Source organism: Prinia subflava, chromosome Z (assembly GCF_021018805.1).
Source record: "Prinia subflava isolate CZ2003 ecotype Zambia chromosome Z, Cam_Psub_1.2, whole genome shotgun sequence".
NCBI classification, from domain to species: Eukaryota; Metazoa; Chordata; class Aves; order Passeriformes; family Cisticolidae; genus Prinia; species Prinia subflava.
In genome coordinates, this window is record NC_086283.1 from 92,999,759 (window position 1) to 93,019,970 (window position 20,212).

At 38.2% G+C, this 20,212-nt stretch overlaps 1 protein-coding gene across 1 annotated transcript in view; it reads left to right on the forward strand.

Annotated features, from left to right (window-relative positions):
* ZSWIM6 (zinc finger SWIM-type containing 6) overlaps window positions 1–20,212 on the forward strand; it is a 107,907-nt gene that overhangs the window by 58,454 nt on the left and 29,241 nt on the right. Inside the window, exons 2-4 of the mRNA XM_063422801.1 lie at window positions 2,424–2,780; window positions 11,480–11,628; window positions 12,151–12,301. Coding sequence (XP_063278871.1) covers window positions 2,424–2,780; window positions 11,480–11,628; window positions 12,151–12,301 — 657 coding nt within the window. The remainder of the gene's footprint in view (window positions 1–2,423; window positions 2,781–11,479; window positions 11,629–12,150; window positions 12,302–20,212) is intronic.

A 20,212-nucleotide genomic window follows, 5' to 3' on the forward strand; every position in this document is an offset into this window, starting at 1 on the left:
AGGTCATGTTTACTATCAACTATTTCTTTCTTTAAAAATGCAAACAGATAAAGAGGAGGAAAGCAGTGTTTCAGAATTAGGATACATATGCTGGTACAATAGTTAATATACAGAGCTGTGTCTTTAGCCTGCAAGAGCAGCAGATGTTTTTGTTTAAACTCCAGGTAAGTTTAGAAGGGTAGGTTAAGTAAGGTGATTGTATTAGTGCTGTCATTGTTTAGATCACTATCTGTTTCTAAATGTTTCTAAATTTTGGTGCTTGTAACATTAATTCTTAATAAAAGGCCCTCAGTGGAGAGGAAGTCATGACCTGTATTTGTCTCTGAGCAGTGCAGGGATTTAAGGGCATGTCTGCTCTTTTGAGTACTTCTGGAGACCTTCATGTTTCTGGGAGGGTTGAAACTTTTTGGAATGGTTGAACCATGTACTGACAAATTGAAAGTGATAAAATTGTTGGAGTAGCTGGTTGGTCTGTTTTATTATTACTTTCCATCAGTTTAATAGAAGAGCTTTCATTGGGCGTTTTTCTACTGTAATTAATAGGTATTCAGGTATTTATAAAGAATAGGAAGGAGTAGGCCCAGGGTCTGTGTTTAAGTGTTAGACTTTTCCTCAACTCATGGATTATAGATTTTTTTTTTTTAATGTATGCTTCACAGGAAAGTGGAATTTAAATAATGTTGCATGCCATTTCTTTGGGACCAGCACTCCAACTTTCATTTACTGGGAACGAACCAGAAATACACAGAGCTGGTTAAACTTAAACAAGGCCTTTCTTTTTGAGAGAGGGCACTTAAAGAAACATGGTGTGACTGCTTAAAAACCAAAAGGGAAAGATAGGTGAAGGAGCTCATGATGTGAGGGGCACTTCCACTGCCTTTTTCTCAACAAGGGGTGAGTGGGAGCAAGAATACTGCTTGAGTTTGGTCTTGGTCATCCACTGCCTTTCCTCTCTGTGCACTTTACACTGACTGCCTCTTCAGCCTTGGCTCCTAACTACCTGGGAAAGATCCCATTGCAAGGTCAGTGTTGGTGTGTGCATGTGACCTTCAGTGTAGAGTATGAGAGTATTGCAGTGGTGCTGACTGCATAGCTTGCTCTGAAACACAGCGTAAACAAATGGGAAAAAAAGAGGGATTTTCCTTTTTGTTTCCTGTAAGACGAAGAGCTTTTAAAAAATCACTTTGGATACAGTGCTTTGGATTAGAACTATGGGTATATTGCTTTCCCCTCTCCCCCCATGTCTCATCTTCATGTGATAATGCTTCCTGCAGAACACTTCTTTGGTATTTCAAGAATATTAGATCAATTTTTGACATTGGCGAGTGTGGGTTTGTATTGTTTCCGTTGTAAGTATTTGTTTTATAACACCTTACTTGTATCTATCTCACATTTTGTGTGTCCTCTCTAAATCTAATGCTGGTATGGCATATGAAATTCAGTTTCATTGCCCTATATCTGTATCTCAAATTCAATTCTTTAGCTGAAATCAGTATCATGCTTATGCAAAATTGAAAAGAAACTTCCTTATTCCACTATTCAGTGGTAAAGCATTGAGAGCCAAACCTGGTCTTCATGTTGGACAGATAGGTGGTTTTAGATTGAATCATCAGCACTTGAGATCTTGTGCTGTGCTGACATGTGGTATATTTGCTGAAGGAAACATCTTGCTTAGGGTATGCAACATCTTACAGTACATACAGACCTAGCTCTTTTGCCTTCTGCTTTACTATGCTGGTTGAAAAATAGGACCATAATGCAGACTGAATAAGCTTCTGGAACAGTGCATATGTGTCTCATTCAGTGTTACAAGTCTTACACACTGCCTATTGGTAGCTGCAGCAGTTTCCATGTCCAAAATGCTGCACAAACTCAGCTGTTCTACTGGATCACTTGGGTAATGGTGAGCTTCAGCGTGAGTTCAGTGGTGGGAGAAGTGAAACCAGAGAGGGTATGTGACTTGTCAGTGAGTCAGTTGAGACTAGGACCTGAGTTCGTGCCACTAGAGTGCACTACTTGCTTCTCACTTGTGGGAGAATGCTTAAATTTGCTGGTAGGTGCTGCAGGCTGCCTGGTGGGGGGTTTGGAAAATTGCAATGCTGCCAGTTGACTGAGTAGTTTCATGTTGGTCTTGACGGTGTGCTGCTCTGCTTCTGCAGCTGTCGTTTACCAAATAAATGGTTCTCTTGCTGTCAAACTTACATGAATGTTGTGATGGAATAGCAGAGGGCTTGTAAACTAACTTTTTACTCCCCTTTTGATTTTATTGGAGATGAAAGAGGTAATGTATGGAAGAAAGGATTAATTGTATTTGTAATTAAAGCGAGTTCTTTGAGATGTATAATTTTTCATTTACAAAACTTTCTTGATAATGAGATACAGTATTTTACACATATCATTGAGTTCTCTTTTTCCCTGCACAGGTTTCCACTTGAGTGGCACAGTAACAGAGCCTGCAATGCAATCGGAGCCAGAAACTGTTTGCAATGTAGCTATCAGCTTTGATCGTTGCAAGATTACCTCAGTGACCTGTAGCTGTGGAAACAAGGACATATTTTATTGTGCCCATGTTGTGGCACTCTCTTTGTACCGGATCCGCAAGCCAGATCAGGTCAAACTGCATCTTCCCATTTCAGAGACACTCTTTCAAATGAACAGAGACCAACTACAGAAATTTGTGCAGTATTTGATCACAGTACACCATACAGAAGTTTTGCCAACTGCTCAAAAATTAGCAGATGAAATTCTTTCTCAGAATTCAGAAATCAATCAAGTCCATGGTGAGTTTGATATTTGTCCTTTCTTTTGCTTCATTTCCTCATAGATTTTGAGCTTTTTTTGTACATTCAGGAGAGTGACCTGCCTAGTTGTCTTCCATGCTGAATTACTCTGTGATTCAATGGTGTTTAAAGAGGATTCTTCTATTGAACCTTCATTTTAAGATATTTAGAAAACAGTACTCTTTGGAATAGAGGAAAGAACTCATAAGCAATGAGCTTGATGTCTTCAGCAGCTCAGTTAATAAACAACCTACTCTGCTTCATGCTTGTATTTTCCAGCTGGTAGAAACTTAGTAGTGATGTTCTTTGTATAGCCATATTGCTTAAAGGAACTCTTTTGTCAATTTACCAGTGGTGTCTTGTTATTTTGTTCTTTGTACTACTATTCTGACACTTTGATTGTGGAATTTTGTTTTAATGGCAAAGAATAAAAGCAAGTAGATGTTACTGTTTTTTCATTCATTAAATACAGTTCTATTAAGCTTTGGGATTTGGTTTATATATGATGTCATAAGAAACATAAAAACTGTATTTCAATGCTTTTTTCCTGTTGGTGCTGCAGCAGTTAAAGTATAGCAAAGGTCTTGATCTTTCGTGCTCTCTCAGCTGCAGGATTTTAATGGCTGTTTCTTGCTGTGAACAACCTGTGTTTGTTAAAGGGTGCTGGGTTTGACTTGAGGCTTCTGACATTGGTTTTTTTATAGACCCTGCTGAACTAAGAGCAAGTAGTTGTGAGTTTGTGGTGACCCAGCTAGTTTGTTAGAGTTCTGTGTTCCTGTAAGGCCACTTTATAGAAATGTTCTCTCAGGTGGCCAGAGCTATAAGGGCAGCTTAGGGTGGAAGAATAAGTTACCCAATATCTAAAACCATCTTCTTGGTTTTTTTTCATTGACAGGGGCAGGTCTTGTGTTAAATATCTGAGGCATGACCTTTAGTCAAAGAACTTGCAATGCAAACAGAACCAAGATGCTTAATATTAGGATAAAGAAAACCATGTGTCTGTTAGTTACAGTGTAGGCTGAAAAAACTCAAGTCTTTTTAATAACAGGATTCATCTGCAGCTCAAACTTCCTCCTTGTGCTTCTGTGACCCTAACAAGCCCAGCCAGGTGATGCTGCAAGAAAGTGAATTTCAGGAGCAGGGGTCGTCTTTGGCACTAGGAGCTGTGAGGATGTGGCCAGAGGCAGGGCAGTTGCTGTAGCTGTTGAATGTGATGGTGATAGTGGAAAGGAAGTGAAACTAAAGGAGAGGCAGGAGATTAAGCAATGGAAGAACATGCTAAGATGCTATGAGCTGAAAGCATGTATCATATGAGTGATGTTAACAAATTGAACATCAGTGAGCAAATGGGTAAGGAAGAATTAGGGTAAGAGAGGTACTGAAGATTCAGTAGAGGGTGATTAGAAAAGGGGAAGGCAGGGGTGGGACACGAAGGACAGATGTTAGAAATGTCTGTATTAGCTATACTATGGCTAATATAAAATAAATTACAAGCTATTTAGAGACTTGATAAATGTGAAGGCTGTAAATTAGACTAATCATAGGCATGTTAGTCTATTTTCTTACTGTCAGAATATGTCATTACTCATTATTTTATTGAGTAGTTTTGGAGAAAGATTTGAGATGTGTATCACTGAAAATAGCAAAATGTTTTTTATTTCCTATTCTAAGTTGATGATCAGTTACAACATTTCACAATGGATTTCAGTAGGTTAGTTTAAAATTATCCACAAAACTGAAATGTTTTTTACATATGTTGCTGTCTTCCTAGTAAATGATATTTCAGCATGTCTTTATTGACTGTCACTATTCTCTACTAAAATGCCAAAATCCAAAATAGAAAATCCAGGCAGCATAAGAAAGTGAACTGCTATTACCAGAGGAGACTGGTCATAACAGACTTTATATAGTTTCCTGCTTTTCCTCTCAGATTCACATAAAACCATGGTCTGAATTTCTTTTCATGTTCACAATACTAAAAAATTACATCATTCTTTTAAGGAAGAAGTGAGTTCTTCTGCAGAGAAGTGTTCTTCTGGGATTCGTACCATAATTCTGTTCTTTTGATCTTTAATCAAATTCCTTAGATTAAAAATAATAAAGTTAACAAAAAACCTCCTATGAAAAATAACCAAAAGAAGTGTTTATCATTCTAATATCTCAGGGTGGTGATCACCATTTACTCTATCATATTTCCAGCGCTGCAGATGTGGAGTTTGTAGTGCAAAACTGTCCTGTAGATCTGTCTTGCTTTGAACAGTTTTTCACACCCTTTATTTTTGAGAAGTTACTGTGTTCCAGTTTTCTGGTGTGACACTGCTGCAGCTGTTCATGCTCCTTGTGATCTCAAAACAGGAGTTTTATCGTGTGTAACCATACTGAACACAACTGCATGTATTAATACTGATACCTTCTCTGGTGTTTTTACTACAGAACTGCTGGCCTCACAATGGATTTTGATTTGGGTATGCTCTCACTGGGTATAGCTAGATACAGGCTTGGGTCCTGTTTAGTTGAAACTTTTTTCCTCCCTGCTAATTTTTGTACCATTGTAGCAGAGAAGGTATAGTCTAGGAAGAGAACAGTCATGATGATAACTGCCTTTTCATAGGTATGAAACTTTCACTTCTCTAAGTTGGTTGGAAGGCCAAACTATATTCATGAGAATTTGAGAAGAAATAGCAAAGTAACTGCGGAATGGGTAGAGGGAGAGAGAGGTCTGCTTTTGTATTAAACTAGTATTAGCATTGCTTTTTTATTATGTGCATAGTTAAAATGGCTCTGCTGTTATTATACAAGGACAGCCTGGCAAACCTACTTAATTTTTACCTTTTAAGCTGTACTGTTTCTTTTCCTGAGTCTTTACTCCTGCTGTTGCAATCTCTGTTCTTGGAGGAACTATATGGATTTCACTAGACTTTTTGCCATTCTCTGATTCTCCAACTCACAATAAAAGTCACTTGCCAGTACAGACCCTCATACAGATGAAGTCAAATTTAAGAGGGAGGATTTGGGAGGAAGCAGCTGAAGTACATTCATCTTCTGAGATGAATGGACTGGCACCTTGTTTCTCTACTTTTTTCTGCATTTGTCCAGGCAAGTGTGGGTACATCCTCAGCAGACATTAATTTGTAATGTATATTAGCGGTGCTGGAGGAGGCATTCAAGAAGAAAATATCTACAAAAAATAACTTTCAAAGAAAATTTTAGAATATCTAATATTGTTCCTATAACTGAGAAGTTCAGAGGGGCAGTCTGGAGGTACAGATTAATATGTGTTTAGATGTACTTAATGTATTTAACTGGAATGATGGGGTTTAGTGGAAAATTGTGGGGTAGGGTAGGGCTGTACACCTGAATACAGTGTATTGCTGATCAGCTAGTAAAAAGGACGCTTAATATTAAAGGAGATAAATTATTTTTAAAGTTATGGAATCTTTCACGTGGCCCTGCCTGAAGTGCATCTAGTTGCAGAAGAGGAATACAGGAAATGGCAGGTGAATTTCCTTTCAAGAAGAGTAAAAATGAAGTGCTTCAGTGCTTAGTGTGAGAATTGTTTGGTGAGCCAGGTCTGGGAAGGAAGTAAAAGTAAGTGTACCAAAACTAGAGAAACTTAAGAAACCCAAGTAAAAGTAAATAAGTAGTATAAAGTTAAAAGAAGAAAAAATTAAAAGAAAAAACTGATAGCTGCTAAGTAACATGTAACATGAACAAATAATTTATGGAACTAATATTTTAGGAAAGGTTTTTTCAGACACACTAAACATAAATATAAAACTTGTTACATAGAAAATAATGAGATTTTGTTAAAAGACATGGAAGATAAATAATTAAAATAAAGCATGCTTATCTATACTGATAAAGTTCCTCTATTTGCCATGCACATATAAGTTTTGACACTTACTGCTATATAATGTGAATTTTTGTGAGATGCAGATTTTAGCATCTCCGGTTATATATTGTTAGTAGATAATACAGCATTTTTGGCTGTATGTACAGAGGGAATGCAAAATTTTTTGAAGCTAAAAAACTTGTTGGGATTTTAATAAACTTCAGCAGCAGCTTAGCATAGCCTGTCCTGCTTTCATGTTTTTTGTTGTTATCACTGGTAGCTTCATAGCATTTGCTGTTTTCCTTTGGTGCTGTGAGCTGCTGAACAGGTGTTAAATAGTTCACCCAAAAGTCCTGAAGTTACATGACTTGCGTCTTAACTTGGAATCATTTGGGGAATCAAAAGCATAATAATACTTTTGAATCATTATTTTAATGATCTTGGGTTTTATGTAATTATTGTTTAGAATATTTCAAGCATACTAAGTTTATAAAATCAATCACTATCCTGTTGTGAATCATCATATAGTAGATTGGTTTTTAGCTGAGTTTCTTTCATTCTATCTTCACATAGTACTCATTAAGTCATGCTTTTTATTTGTAATAATTTTTTCCATATCTTCTCCTTAATGCTGCCATGGGATAGCATTTAACAAAGTGTAACTGATTTAAAGTTCATTTGTATACTTAAATTAATGACATTTTTATTAGAAAGTTCAAGAAAATACCAGTGCGGATGGCTACCAGTGAAAAATTTGGCATGGTTTTGTTTGAAGTCAGCTCTGTGATACTTCAGAAATATGGATCAAGGAAACAATTTGCCTTGTTTTATCCAAATTTCACTGTTGGTCTGCACCTGAGTAGTTGGCAGTACAAGAACTTCCTAGTCCAGCTGTAGTCGTTGCTCCCTCTTGCTTCTGTTTCGTGAGGTCAAGTTCTCCATGTACAGCACCATTTCTTGAATGTGGTTGCTCATTTTGAAAGCAGTTGCTTTTAATATGCTATGTAAATGAACAAAGTGTTTGTTTTTTAAATGCTTCTGCTTCTTAGAACTTGGGACTTGATTATGGTTAACATGCAACCTACTATGACCTGAAATATAAAAGGTTGCTACCCTGTTTTCAAATAGTAGTAGGTGTTCAGTGTCACAAACAATTGCGCACAATATTCCTGCTTTAACTGCTAAGATTGCAATTTAGTAATTATAGTAAAAGAGCATGAGTAAATATATATGCTGTGTCTGTATACTGGTTATAAATACTTTATTTATTGTATTTAACTGTATGTACATGATGTGAAGTATATTTCAAACACCAGTCATGGCAGAAGTTTAACAAGACAGAGACTGGAGAGAAGGAGATTAATATATTTAGTGTCTATAAACTGACACAGTTTAATTACAGGTTTTAATATTAGTATAATTATACAGTACTTTTCACTTTCATAGTTGAAATGTGAACTCATTTATCCTCATGACATCTCTCTAAAGCACGTGAGTAACACTTTCCCAGGTTAGAATGGGAAACAGGATTTGCCTTGGTACCAAACTGCCCCTAGAGAGTTTAAGTTCAGGGCTGCCCATATTCCTCTTCCATCTCTGTAGCCAAGCTGTCCTTTAGCCAGTCCTTCTGCCAAAGCCTTGGTGTGCCCTGAGCCAAGCTGCTGCCTTTGGGTTGAACCTTTGGCTCTGCCTGTTCAGCGCTGAGCCAGAGCCCCCCTGACAGCTACTGCTAAGGCTTCTCACAGCCCCTAAGGCAGCTTCTTCTTCTTGCTTGTTCAGATAGTTCCTTACCTATTTACCCTGTCCTGTGTTTCCAGAAGAGAAGTGCCAGTGTAGAAATCCCATCCATGATCTGTTTGAATGGGAAACAGGCTAGATCAGTCACTTGGCTGTAGATGAACCTAGTGACCTTGAAAAGTGCCTAGGTGAGAGACATGGAAGATGGTCATGTCTTGATCCTAAAACAAGAATGATGGGCAGCAGAAGCTGAGGCTTCTCCAGCAGCATCAGTAGAATGCCTGGCTGTTGCCTTGGAGGGAAGATGGCTGGACTTGTGCCTGATCAGACAGTGTCCCCATGCCATGGCATTGCTGAAGACTGCCAACAGGGTTGAAAGATGATTAAATTGCAACTGTACCAGGTGCTGGTTATGTGTACACTGAGATGTCTATAGAATTAAAAATTTTGATCATATTAAATGTTGCATATATAAGTTCTTGCAAGAGAAGAATCATTCTGAGTCAGTGTCTGAGCTCTACAGTGCTGAAGACACTGGTGCAAGTATATCAGTTCTGTGCTCCTAGTTAAGATATATTTGGCAAGAGTACTGGCAAGAGTAGCCTTGGTGGAGGCAATGCTGCTGGCCCTGGGTGGCAGGCACACTTATTTCTGTAAAGGAAACCTGTTGTTAAAGAATCCGTGGTAGCTGTATTGCTTTTCTAACCTTGTAACACAAAATGACAGGTGAACTTTTGATAAAGTGTAAACAGTTGCAGAAGGATTTTTTTTCAATCCCCTAAATGCTGAGGAATACTAGGCTATTTTTAATTCAGTTTGAAAGTAACCACGTCAAGATTATTTAAAGCTAAATCTCTACTGAACTAAGGAACAAATATAAGTGTATTTTGTATACTGTTGATTTTATAGTTCCTCTTCACCCTCTTTGTGTTTTAAAGCAATGAAATATTTAAACTGTTTGCAAAGTGATACTGAAAACCTGGGTCTGTGTAACAGCTGCACTGCTTATTCTTGTGTGGCTTGATTTTTCTTTTTATCTTGTTCTTTGCAGCCTCTTACCAGTATGTGTTTCATGGAGCTGACAGAATTGAAAGCCCTTTAAAGCTAATACATTAGAGGTGGAAGCATTTGCAGAAGGCCAAGTTTGACATTCCTTGTTTTTTATGTTTTGAGCTTGATTCCTGTCTTCTGAGACACTGTTGTGTTCCTGTGGAAGGCAAGGGAGTTTATTCACACCTGCAAAGACACATGTTCTTATTAATTAAACATATATGTGTGTATATACAGCAATGCAGTGTTCCCAGCTTTAGGCTCTGAAATTGGAGGCAGTTTAGGAAGTTGCTGAGCTGGAACATATTTTTGTTTACTGTCTCAGCAGTTTGTAGATAAGACATCCCTCTGACCCTCTGAATCTTCTATTTTCATTGATAAAGAGTTCAGCATTTCCTGTGACCACTTAAAAGCTTCACCTTCATGGCAGAGCTGCCACTGTGAAACAAAGGCTTGAATCAATAGAGTCAATGGGGTTTTTCCTATACATGGTAAAGTTGTAGCTATTTTGTTTTCCTTCCCTGGTGATGCCTTGAGAGTCTCCCTAGAACAGAGGCTAGACAGAGTTAAAGAAGTAAAGCAGGTGTTTATTAAAAAGGCCTTCAAAGGATACACCTTGGGCAATACAAGAGCCTGGCCGAGGCTACACCCAGGATGGCCAACAGGTCATGAGTTTTCACACTTTTATAAGTTTTGGCCCATTGTTGGGGTTAATTGTCCAATTGCAGCTTGGTTATGAAGTCCCATCCTCCCAGACTGCTTTCCTCAGTTTGCCATTGTTTATAATTTTAGGGCCTGAGGCTGCAATGGTGTCCTTGGTTCTCAGGCTGAAAAAGGATTGTTTTGTCTAAGTACACTGTGAAGAGAACTTGCTAACTAACACTTTATATGAAGTTCAGAGTTGTATATCAATGCGGTACAGAATCTGGAAAACATGAAAGCTAAAACTTAAGGCATCACTGGCAGTATTCTCTTTTTTTCTCCAGAGGTAACATGGACACAGATTTCAAAGTGAGAGATTGTGTAATGTGATTCAATTTCTAGAACATGTTTGCAAAACATAATAGAGATTTTGCAGTTGTCATAAGTGTAAAATAAAAATGTTAAGTCAACTTGAGTCTCAGCCATGCTTAAAATAACTTATATCTGGTATGGTGATGCCCTACCTTGAACTGAGTCCAACACTCTAGGTAAGTACTTTTCAGCCTGTTCAGTTTGAAGACCTGTTAAAAAATGTCCAGTGGAGGTGCAGGGTTCTTCAGAAAAATAAAGTTTACTTGATGGTGCAAGAGCTTGTTTTGGTTAATCTTGTCATTCTTTAAGAGAAGGGAAGTCACTGGTCTTATCTGCAAAAGCTGTGTTACAGCAATCTGTGGCCAAAGCACTGCCAGATGTGAATCTAGTAATTTCAGTTGACACTGGGCTATTTCAAGTAGAGTTGCTCTGAATTAACTCTGTGCAGATGACATTGCCTATGTAAAAATGCTTCCTTTGAAAGCAACATGGTCTTAAGTATCTGTAGCTCTTACTTATGGTGGAAGTACCTTTAGTGCTTTAAGACTTTGGATTTGTTTGGGATTTTTTTACTCTTTGTTTAGCTTTGCAGAGCCATCACAGCTCAGAGACACCAAGGTGATGATTCTCCTCATGTTCGTCAATAGCAGCGCTCACTAGCAGTCACTTAAACCTGAGCAAGATTGCTGAAGGTACAGGAATTACCCAGGTGTTTTGGGGAGAGTGGTTTTAACATCACAGTGGTAGAAATACAATTCAAAGTCTTAATTTTTCCTTGTAAAATCATTCTAGTGTAGCTGCTGAGATGGGAAGAAAAACTCTCACCTTGATTCTAATGTCTTGTTAGAGCAATTTATTTAAATGCCTTTTCATAGGTATAATTTCTAAGCGCTTAGGACTGCTGAGGAGAAATTTAAGTTTATTTTAAGGACTGTTTAGATTAAAATCAAGGCATCCAAAACAGGAGAAGACACAAATCCAAAAGCTTCTGCAGGAGTCCTCTCCCCTGGACTCAAGAACCTCTCTTCATATAGAACATAATGATTTCTTTTCTTGCTGTTTGCAGGTGCTCCTGACCCAACAGCAGGTGCTAGCATAGATGATGAAAATTGCTGGCATTTGGATGAGGAACAAGTCCAAGAACAGGTTAAACTCTTCCTTTCCCAGGGTGGATACCATGGATCAGGGAAGCAGCTCAATTTGCTTTTTGCAAAGGTGTGTTGAGTACTCTGAACGTTTTTTCCCCTCCCCTGTTCTCCAAGCCAGTGTGTACTTGCTTACATCTTACTCAAAGTTCTAGATTCTGCTGTTCTAAAATAACACAAACACAAAGCATGGGAATACAATGGCAACTTGATAATGAGTTGTACAGCAGTGGACTACAATCTGATGTGTCTTGATCAGTATAAGGATATCAACATTTCAAGCACCTACAGCTTTGCTGTTATCTTCTTCCTTCCCACCCAAAAAATGTTGGAAAACCTTACAGCAGTTTCTATAGTACACCTGTGGATTGCTTGTGGAAAAATTCTCTGAAGAACTGCAATTGGATACTGAACCCAAAATCATGTTAAAAATTGGGAAGGCAGACTGTTTTTTCTACTTAAAAATCTCCCATCGCACATATAAATTGCATTTCTAGATGAACAGGAGAGGAATATTTAACACTGCAGCATATTGTATGTACTGCAATTTCTTTGCTTTTTTCAACTTTCTATTAAAAGACTCGTTTCCTAGGTGCGAGAGATGCTAAAAATGAGAGATTCAAATGGAGCTCGCATGTTGACGTTGATAACAGAACAGTTCATGGCTGACCCTCGCCTGTCGCTTTGGAGACAACAAGGAACTACAATGACTGACAAGTATAGGCAGCTCTGGGATGAACTGGGTAAATTCACAGACTCATTTAGGTGTTCATATGTATAATAAATAAACTACTACATATTTGGAGTTGAGAAACTTCTATTGTGGTTCTAGGCTAAGCAGGTTAGAGTTTCCTGCAGTTTTCTTTATTCAGTTAAGTTTGAGTGAAGTAGAATTTCTGATCTACAGCATGAGACAGTTGCAGTTGAAAGAGAGGGGAACATGGTGTAAAATAAGTGCAATTCCAACATTTTTTAAGTACTACAGCATCTAGAAAGAATAAAGCAAAAAATGGAAAGGTAGCTACACAACTGAGGTGAAATATATAAGCCTCTAGTGCTAAGCTGGAAAGGTTGAGGAAGAAACCAATTCACAATTACAGAAGCAAGAATTACTAAGCAAGAAAGGAGATGAAATACAGAGAACTAACAATTAACATTGCTTTACAAGAAAGGTTACCTGATACATGACTTTGTTGTACAATTAAGAGAATAATACTGAAAGGCTGAAATGGGAAAGGAATATTTGAACTGATAAGGTCTGAGGACACTTGTCTATAAAATGTTCGAGAACTCATTAATACAATTTTGAACTTCTACTTCAGAAATTTTCAAAATCTGTAAGAATTTCATCATGGAATCATAAAATGATTTGGATTGGAAAGGACCTTAAGAGATCATCTAGTTCCAAATCCCCTGCCATGAGCAGGTACAATTTTCACTAGACTAGTTTGCTCAGAGCTTCATCCAGTCTAGCTTTGAAACACTTCAAAGGATGGGGCATCCACAGCTGCTCTGGGCAGACAGTTCCAGTGCCTCACCATCTTCACAGTTAAAGAATTCTTCACCTAACAACTAATCTAAACCTTCCAGCTTTCAGTGTAAATCCATTTCCCTTTGTCTGATCACTACATGCCTTGTAAAAGGTCCCTCTCCATCCTTCTTGTGGGTCCCCTTTAGGTACTGGAAGGTGCTCTAAGGTCACCCCAGAGCTTTCTCTTCTTCAGGCTGAGTAAACCTGAACTCTCTCAGCCTCTTCTTATACAGCTGGTGCTTCATCCCTCTGGTGATCTCTGTGTCCTCCTCTGGGCTCACTCCAGCAGATCCCTGTCCTTCCTGTGCTGTGACCCCAGAGCTGATGCAGCCCTGCAGGTGGGCTCTGAGCAGAGGGGCAGAATTCCCTCCCTGCCCTGCTGCCCACGGGGCTGTGGCTGCAGCCCAGGACACGTTTGGCTCTCTGGGCTGGCAGTGCCCATGGCTGGGGCATGTCCAGCTTCTTATCCACTAGTACCACCAAGTACTTCACTGCAGGGCTGCTCTAAATCCCTCCCAGCTCCAGCCTGTATAGATACAGGGTGTCACCTGAAGGGAAAATCAATACAACTTGAATGTGAATATCAACAGTATTTAAACATGGTGTGGTGGAGGAAAGAGATAAAGTAACCACAAACATTGCTTTCCTAATATAAAGTACTGTAACAAACTAATAACTAGTAGATATGCAAGTGTGTGGAAGATTAAAGACAGCCTGGATTATTTAAAATATAGTGGTAAATCTAATTTATTCCTCTGGAAGGTAATTCACTGACTGTATGAGTGAAGAGATGAATGTGTCTGTCTTAGCATTCCAAACCTTACTACAGGTGTCCTGTAGGCTTTCCTAAAGCAAGCTGAAGACACACATGGCCTAAAAGGAATTGCCTTGTGATTCATGGAACTTTGAGTAGAAACTTGTGTTCTCATTCTGGGAAGACATTGCAAGTCTAGACTTAAAGAAGTCTGTTTTGATGTATTCTGGTCAATATGGCTGTGCCTGACTTATGTGGCGGAAAACATATAAACATTTAATAACAAGCAAGCAAAAGTTTACAGACAATGTCCTATGAGACATTCTGTAAGTAATGTAAAGAAGAGAGCAAACATTATAATGCTCTTAATGTAATTCAAAGGTCCAAAATCAAGCTAAAAGAAATAAAATTCAAGTAAAGGTGACACACTTCATTTAGAAAAGAAAAGTCAAATGCAAAACTTAACTTTTGCACTCTTAGAGGTCAAAAATTACCATGATTGAATCACATACTAACTGGTGGCATAAGATTGGATATAACCTGTATAACAGAAAATTTTGTTCAGTCTAATTGAAGCACCAGGCTAATAAACTGCTAACTGTTTAATTGAGATTACAGACTTCTGTGATCAAAATCCCTAATACCATAGCAGGCAAAGCTCTGTTGGAGTCTAGAAGCAACTGCAAATTCAACAACCATTTTTATGATCCTTTGTTTTGTTTTTGTGAAAAAATAACTTTTTGCCTAGCAAGGTATGTTCTTAGTTGGACATACATCGAACAAGATTGTATCCCACCATACTGAAAAGTGGAGGGTCTCATGCTTTGTTGCTTATGTGGGTTGAGTTGGTAGATGGTGGGAGGGGCAGAAATGTGATCTTAATCTGTTATCTGTAGCAGTCTTGCCACATGCTGTCAATAAACAAAAAAGATTTTTTCACATTTCTGTAGCGGCTTCTCTTGATTCATCAGTCTTGTATTAAAATCATCTTCTTGACAGCACCTGTCTGAAGGTAGAGGATGTGGAATCTGCCTGCAGCATCAAATAACAAATACTTCTGGATTAATTGAATTTAGTTTACCTCTATTTAATCAGAATTCTAGATGTCACTCGCAAAAAGCAGGCTTACCAATACCTGAGCTGCTGTATTTGCAGGCCACATTGTTTCAGTCCTGAACTGCTCTGACACCTATTAAGAGTATGAAAATATGTTCATCTTCTACCATGGTTTCAGTTGCAAATACATTTCAGTCACACCACGTGGGCAGTAGGCAAAGGATAGAACTTGGTTCTTCCATCTCCGGGTAGTGTTTATCTTTCTAAACTGTTTATTTCTTCTCCCCACTGATAGGATTCCTTGGTTCCTTCTACTGGTGCATATCAAGTTCCTTCCCAAATGCTGTTAATTGTGTGATTCTCTCCAGATTAACTTCTGCCTGATGTGAAGGCTACAAGCTTCTGCACTGTCTTTGCTAGGATCTTCCTTTGCTTGCGTTTCCCTGTTTTCATATTAAACATCGCTTTTTCCATGTGAAACTTGCATCTCAAAAATACCAACCAACCAAACAAACAAACAAAAAAGAAAACCAAAAGCAAAACGTGAATGTAGAAAAAGTTTAAGTAGATTTTAAGGGAGACCAGAGTTAAAATAGCAGACTGCAGAGGTGGAAATGAAGGGTGGCTCCAGCAACATATGATCTGTTCTGGTAGAAGAAGTAACTCAGACACTGAGTTTAAAGGAGTCATGTTATCACTATGCTACAAAGTAATGTTGGCTTGTTATCTTCTAGGATGTCAGAGAACCATAATATCAACAGAGGGAGTGAGACACAGGCTTCTGCATTTTCAATGTTTTTTATTACCTGTTCAGAATAATCTGGGAGAGGCATATATGTATGTCTTTTAAAAAAATCTTTTAGTTATACTCTTCATTTGTGTCACAGTTAAAGTAGCAATTTGTTGTAATTAGGGAGAATTTTAGGGCATAAAAAGTAAGTAAATATAGACTCTGCTAAATAAAGGCTCTCTTGCTTGCCTTGGTATGCTGTCTGCCAACTGCTAGGCATATGGCCATTTTGTCAGTTCCATCTTGGCATGGACTTTTAAGCATACTTAAATAACTTCAGCTTTGCTCCCTGCCTGGGTCATTTGAGCCTTTCATTAGAATTTAAGTGAAGCTTCCTGCCTGGCACTGGGTATTGGCAAGGGTACTGGAAGGACGCACTGAGCTTTGATAACAGTTCTTCTTCAAGTTTGTGGTAAATTGCTGATTTCAGTAGAAGTCAGATTGGGTTTGAATACTTGAAAGTGCTGATTTAACAAGAACAACAATAGCAAAACCCCACACACCTAAAATAAAAATGAAAACTCCTCTAAAAATAAAACCACCAAAACCTCCATTCAAGGCCCCCAAATCAAACACTTTAGGTCTGAGTATGCATCCGACAATTTTTAGTACAAAGTCCTAATTTCTCAAGCAACTTATAATTCAAAAGCATCGTGTTAACAAAAAAACCCCTTCCACATAACTAGGCAGTTGTTTTTTAAAACCTCCAAATAGGGACTAAGAATGTAGTAACTGCCTAGCAGATTCCCTGTTCTACATCAAAGAATGGGATAAGCTATATGCTGCCTACAGAATGTCAGAGGTATCCTGTTGGAAAGGTTACAGGTTAGCTCTAAGGTTTGCTCAGATGCTTCTCAAACTAGGAGAATTTAGATGTAATTTCAGTGATGCACTGGGGGTCACTTCCAACCTGTCACAGTAATACATAAATTCCTCTTTGTGGAGTTTAAAGCAGAGTTGGAATTCTTCACGTTGCTGTTTAAATGGTAGCTCAATAAATAAATTTCACATGCTGATCTTTAGATATTTGACTTGTGGTGGCCATGGTTGAGGAGTTTGGGATGTCATAGTGATTAATTATCTGAAGCCTCTTGGTTTACCTTTTAATTAGATTGCATTGATAAAATGGGGTATGAAGATGGAAATGCACAGTAAATACCTGCTGATGCCTGTTGAGCTGAGATCTCGTGATTTGAAGGAAATGTCAGTTAGCTTTCTTTGCAGTCTAGAGCAAAATAAAATGGACTGTGTAATCTTAGTAGATGAGTAAGTCATTAATAGTCATCCATGAAAAATGAAGTAAAAGTTGCTTGTTCTCATGAAAAATGAAAAGATTTCCCTTAAAAAAGGGGGGAAATTCACTCTGTACCCCAGCACAGGAATCGTCATAGCTGTGAGGTGCTGCTTTGGAATTAAATGTTGAGCACTGCCAGATGCCAGACACTGGGAAGAGACTGTTTTGTGGGCAAATGGGATCTGCAAGTTAATTGGTGTTTTCTGCAGGCTTCTGGCTGTGAAATGAAATTGGAAGCCCTTTAGCCACATGGATAATACCAGACCTGAATACAAATGTCACATGTCACCATCAGGGCCTACTGTGAAACAATAGTGTTCCCACTCTAACACTGTGCCATTACAGATAATTTAAATATGGGGATTGTATTTAAACTAAAAGCCCCATTTGCCTCTTACTGCAATTTAACAGTCCTCTTAGCAAAAGCTAAGTGACAAATTAAATGAAAAAAGTGCCCACATTTTTAAAGCTGTGATGCAAAACAACTTTTTATTCCTTCTCATATGCCATGAATGAATCATTACACTTGTCAACCCTAAACCAGGCCATAATTGGAGCAGCTACTGTTATTAAGTAGGGCTGCTCTTGTGACAGCTTAATAAAGCTGAAACTTTTAAATTAAATCCCAGTGCTTAATCTGATGAAAGCAGTCAAGTAGAATCTAAGACAAGTATCTACTGCTTGATGGAGTGATGGAGCCCAACACCTTGTCAACATGTAGATTGCAGAATCAGATTTTTTTTCCTGTGAACTATCATTTTCAGTGTCTTCATATCCTGTTGCTTGTGTTCATGGTGAAGAAACTTTGCATAGTTTGCATGTTGCAAAACAAACATTTCTGGTCAATTTCCTCAATTTCGATATTTAAGAACTCCTAAAGGGGCAGGAGAGCTGTTTTTCTTTAAGTCAGGGATTAGTTTCTTGTGAAGTAGAAATATGTTTGCTTTGTGACGGGGACGAGGTTGTGTCCAAAGAGGTCCTTGGCAAGGCAGAACAGTAAATAGAGTTGGTGAATGTGTTCTGGTTTTGCTTCATGCTGATCTGGGTCTCTCTTAGTCATCTCATTTTATGATGTTGAGAACTTAAATGGTACTCTCTACGTTCTCCTCTCTACCTCAGCTAGCTGTGGGAATCTAAAGTTTTTAAGTGTAGGAACTTCTTATGGTTTTGAAATGAGCCTTGTTCTTGTGATAAAGCAGTTCCCAGTGACATTTGTACAATCCTTTATGTTAATATATTAAATATATACTAGTGTATTAAATGGACTGTTGCTATAAAGGAATTTCTGGAGTGGATAAGATGACTTTGCTGCAGTAGATCTGAAAGTCTTAGTGGGCTTTCAGTAGTACTTTGCTTGGTTATATACCACTTTTTAATGTTGGGTCAGGCTGGTAGTCTGTTTTTATTTCATGCTTACTGGTATTTTGGCCATTTTCTGGATTAGAATGATACAGTTTTATGTTAAAAGTTACACTAAAATACCATTTTACAAGGTCATGTGATACAGAGAAATAGTACAATGTATTTCCTGATGGATCATGCCTGGGCCTTTATTAGTAACACTTCTCATCTAATGCTTAATTCTAAATGTTGAGGTTAGGAAAGGAATCATTATAGACTAATTAAGAGAGATTTAACTACCATTTTGCCATGAGCAAACTAATGCTCAAGTGTTAAGTAATACCTTTTTTTTTTAAATTTGGAAACCACTCTGAATTTTTCCTGATAAAAATTTATAGTCATCTCTAGAAAACAGCAAGTTTGATTCTTTTAACCTTAACTGAATGAAGCTATATTCTGTCTATATTTCTGTCTCAGGCATTCCTTCCCTTTGCATTTAGAGACAAACTTGTATGAGTGGGACATGCCAGCTGTTCTGAACAGATTATCTGTGCTTAGTGCTTAAGTGGAGGGGGGAAAAGGACAAAAGCAGCTACAGTTGTTGCCAGGGTGCCCCTAGAGAAATTCCTTCCTGGTGCCAGATTTGGTGATTACTCCAGGCCTGCCATGAAAAAGAACGAATAAAGTTAAGCATTCATTACAGTTTTGGGGCTCTAGTACCATTTTTCTGGACCTGCATACTTCCTGCAATCCCTTTTTAGGGTCAACCACGTAGTAGAGACATTCACTTTTCCCCATATTTTATGGTTTTTATAAAACAGTACAGCAAGACTCTAACTTTGAAATTTGACTGCCAAGTTTATATGCATATTATCTTTGCATTGTTGAATATCCCCACTTATAATTGCATCATATATTGCCTTAAAACTAAAGAAAGTACCCATGCCCTGCACTTACAAAAAATAAAGTTAACTTCAAATTTCTAGGTATAGATTAGTCATTTAGGGCATGAGGGCATTTCTGGCCTTGAAATGAAAGCTGTAGGAAGTGTTTGAAAGGAGGTTGGATGCACCATTTCCCTTGGTCTTCCATCATGGGACTTTCTAGGTAGAGTGGTATCTTATGCATATTTGTGTTTTAAACTGTATCATATCCAGCAGGCTGTCTTTGCTTAGGTGGTGGTTACATTAATATTGTTTAGTCTCAGCTGTCCTGGTCTTATGAAACACATGTACCCTCAGGTCATGAACTTAAGGTTACACCTGCTTTTTCACAGAACAAGCTGTTAATTTATGTCAGTATCTTTGAATGATTTCTGTTGTTGGAGGTGTTAACAGTAGGTCAGAATTTGCATCACAAGACAGTTTTGCTGTTCTAAGACCTGAGTTATGGATGACAACTTAAATTGCTGTCATGACCCTACAGTGTCTTGGTTAATGCTGTCACCTTCATTTCCTCAGTGAATGAAGCCAGACTGCTGTTCTCAAAGACAGATTTCATCCACCTTTTCTGGAGATCATTTCCTTTTTCCTCCTTTACTGACATTGCTGTAGTAGTATTTGAAATGAGGAGGGTGTGTGTGAGACTGGAGTCTGACAGTAGAAGTGTTTTTTTAGGTAATTTCACAGAATATTCTGAGTTGGAAGGGACCCAGAAGTATCACTGAATCCAGCTCATAAGTGAATGGCCCATATAGGGATCAAACTCACAACCTGGTGTTACTAGCACCATGCTCTAACCAACTGAGCTAATCTTGTGGCATTTATCAGATTTCAGAAACAATGGTCACAGTAATTACGTTTATGTGTGTAAGCATAGGTTGAGGGGTTTATTTTTAATGCCATACAGAAAGTTGCATTTCCATTCTGATCAGTTGGAAAATACTTCA